This window comes from Apis dorsata, unplaced genomic scaffold (genome assembly GCF_000469605.1).
Source record: "Apis dorsata unplaced genomic scaffold, Apis dorsata 1.3 scaffold_553, whole genome shotgun sequence".
In the NCBI taxonomy this organism is placed as follows: Eukaryota; Metazoa; Arthropoda; class Insecta; order Hymenoptera; family Apidae; genus Apis; species Apis dorsata.
This window is the reverse complement of record NW_006263769.1, coordinates 151,020-152,156: the sequence shown is the minus strand read 5'-3', so window position 1 is coordinate 152,156 and position 1,137 is coordinate 151,020. Positions and strand designations below refer to the sequence as shown.

The window sequence follows — 1,137 nt, the reverse complement described above, 5'->3', positions numbered from 1 at the left end:
TATAATTGTATAAAACATTATTTAAATAAAGTTTAATTTTTTATATAAAAATTTTTGTGATTAATTTAATAATTCAATTCAATTATAATATATATTATTTCAATATAATCTTTTTATGTAAAAAATTTTTTTAAAATCACTACTTTAACATTAATATTTAATATTTATTAATTTTATTATTATTATTTACTAATTTATTACTATTTTTATATATAAATAAAAAATCTATTTTTAATAATATAAAAAAATCTATGCTTGCCATTATTTTATTGAAAAATTTAAAAAATAATTTGTTTGAAATTATTCATTATTATCACGCTATTGCATTTCATTTTTTTTTTTTATAATTACAATTGTTGTAGATATATTACATCATATATTACTTATGGAAGACTTATATGTGAATACTTTATTCTACGATCATCATGAGAGGGAACAAAATACAAACAAATTTATTTAAAATATAAAATGCGATTAAAACTTTTGTTCAACAATCTTTACAAAGATAGAAGCATAAAAATTTTATATCTATGTTTAAAAAGTATTCAACAATTAATTTATTCACAGGCCATTAGTTAACATGGTGTCACTTGATTAGACATGCACATATTTATTAAACAAGAGACTAACTAAACTAGAAAAACATATACTTGTCGTTCTTGTTATTTTACAAAATATGAATTGATTTAAATAATTCCTCAGGAATGTTTTATACATGAATAACACGCAGCGATTGATTATTTCAATAGTTTTTGTGCTACAATGTTAACATTTCTTTTTTTTTTTATGATTCTGAAGTCACAGACTCCAAACATATATCACATGAAAATGATAAATAATTGTTGAAGTATTCAATTACATGACATAGTGATATAATATTCAGTCTCGTAGCTTTCATAACACAAATACCGGAAAAACAATTTTTTTCGCCTTTTTATTACAATTTATTCAGTTCAATGTTATTTATTTTCCGAGCAATCAGATGAATTTTTAGTCTATCTCGGACATCTAGTTCGTATTATGCAACGGTAATGCCAACTGTTTGAAGATAGCTTCTCAGGTGATTAGCATTAGGTTCTGGAATTTGGTCAAGAATACTAAGTAATTGTCTTGGCGACAATCTTGCAAGTCCTTGTG

General features: G+C 22.3%; 1 protein-coding gene across 1 annotated transcript in view; it reads right to left on the bottom strand.

The window, feature by feature from the left end:
- Positions 1–533: 533 nt before the first annotated feature.
- LOC102674272 (exportin-2) overlaps positions 534–1,137 on the bottom strand; it is a 4,868-nt gene continuing 4,264 nt past the window's right edge. Inside the window, exon 16 of the mRNA XM_031513015.1 lies at positions 534–1,137. This exon is cut by the window's right edge and continues 1 nt beyond it. Within this exon, the coding sequence (XP_031368875.1) occupies positions 1,019–1,137 (119 nt within the window). The 3' untranslated portion in view covers positions 534–1,018.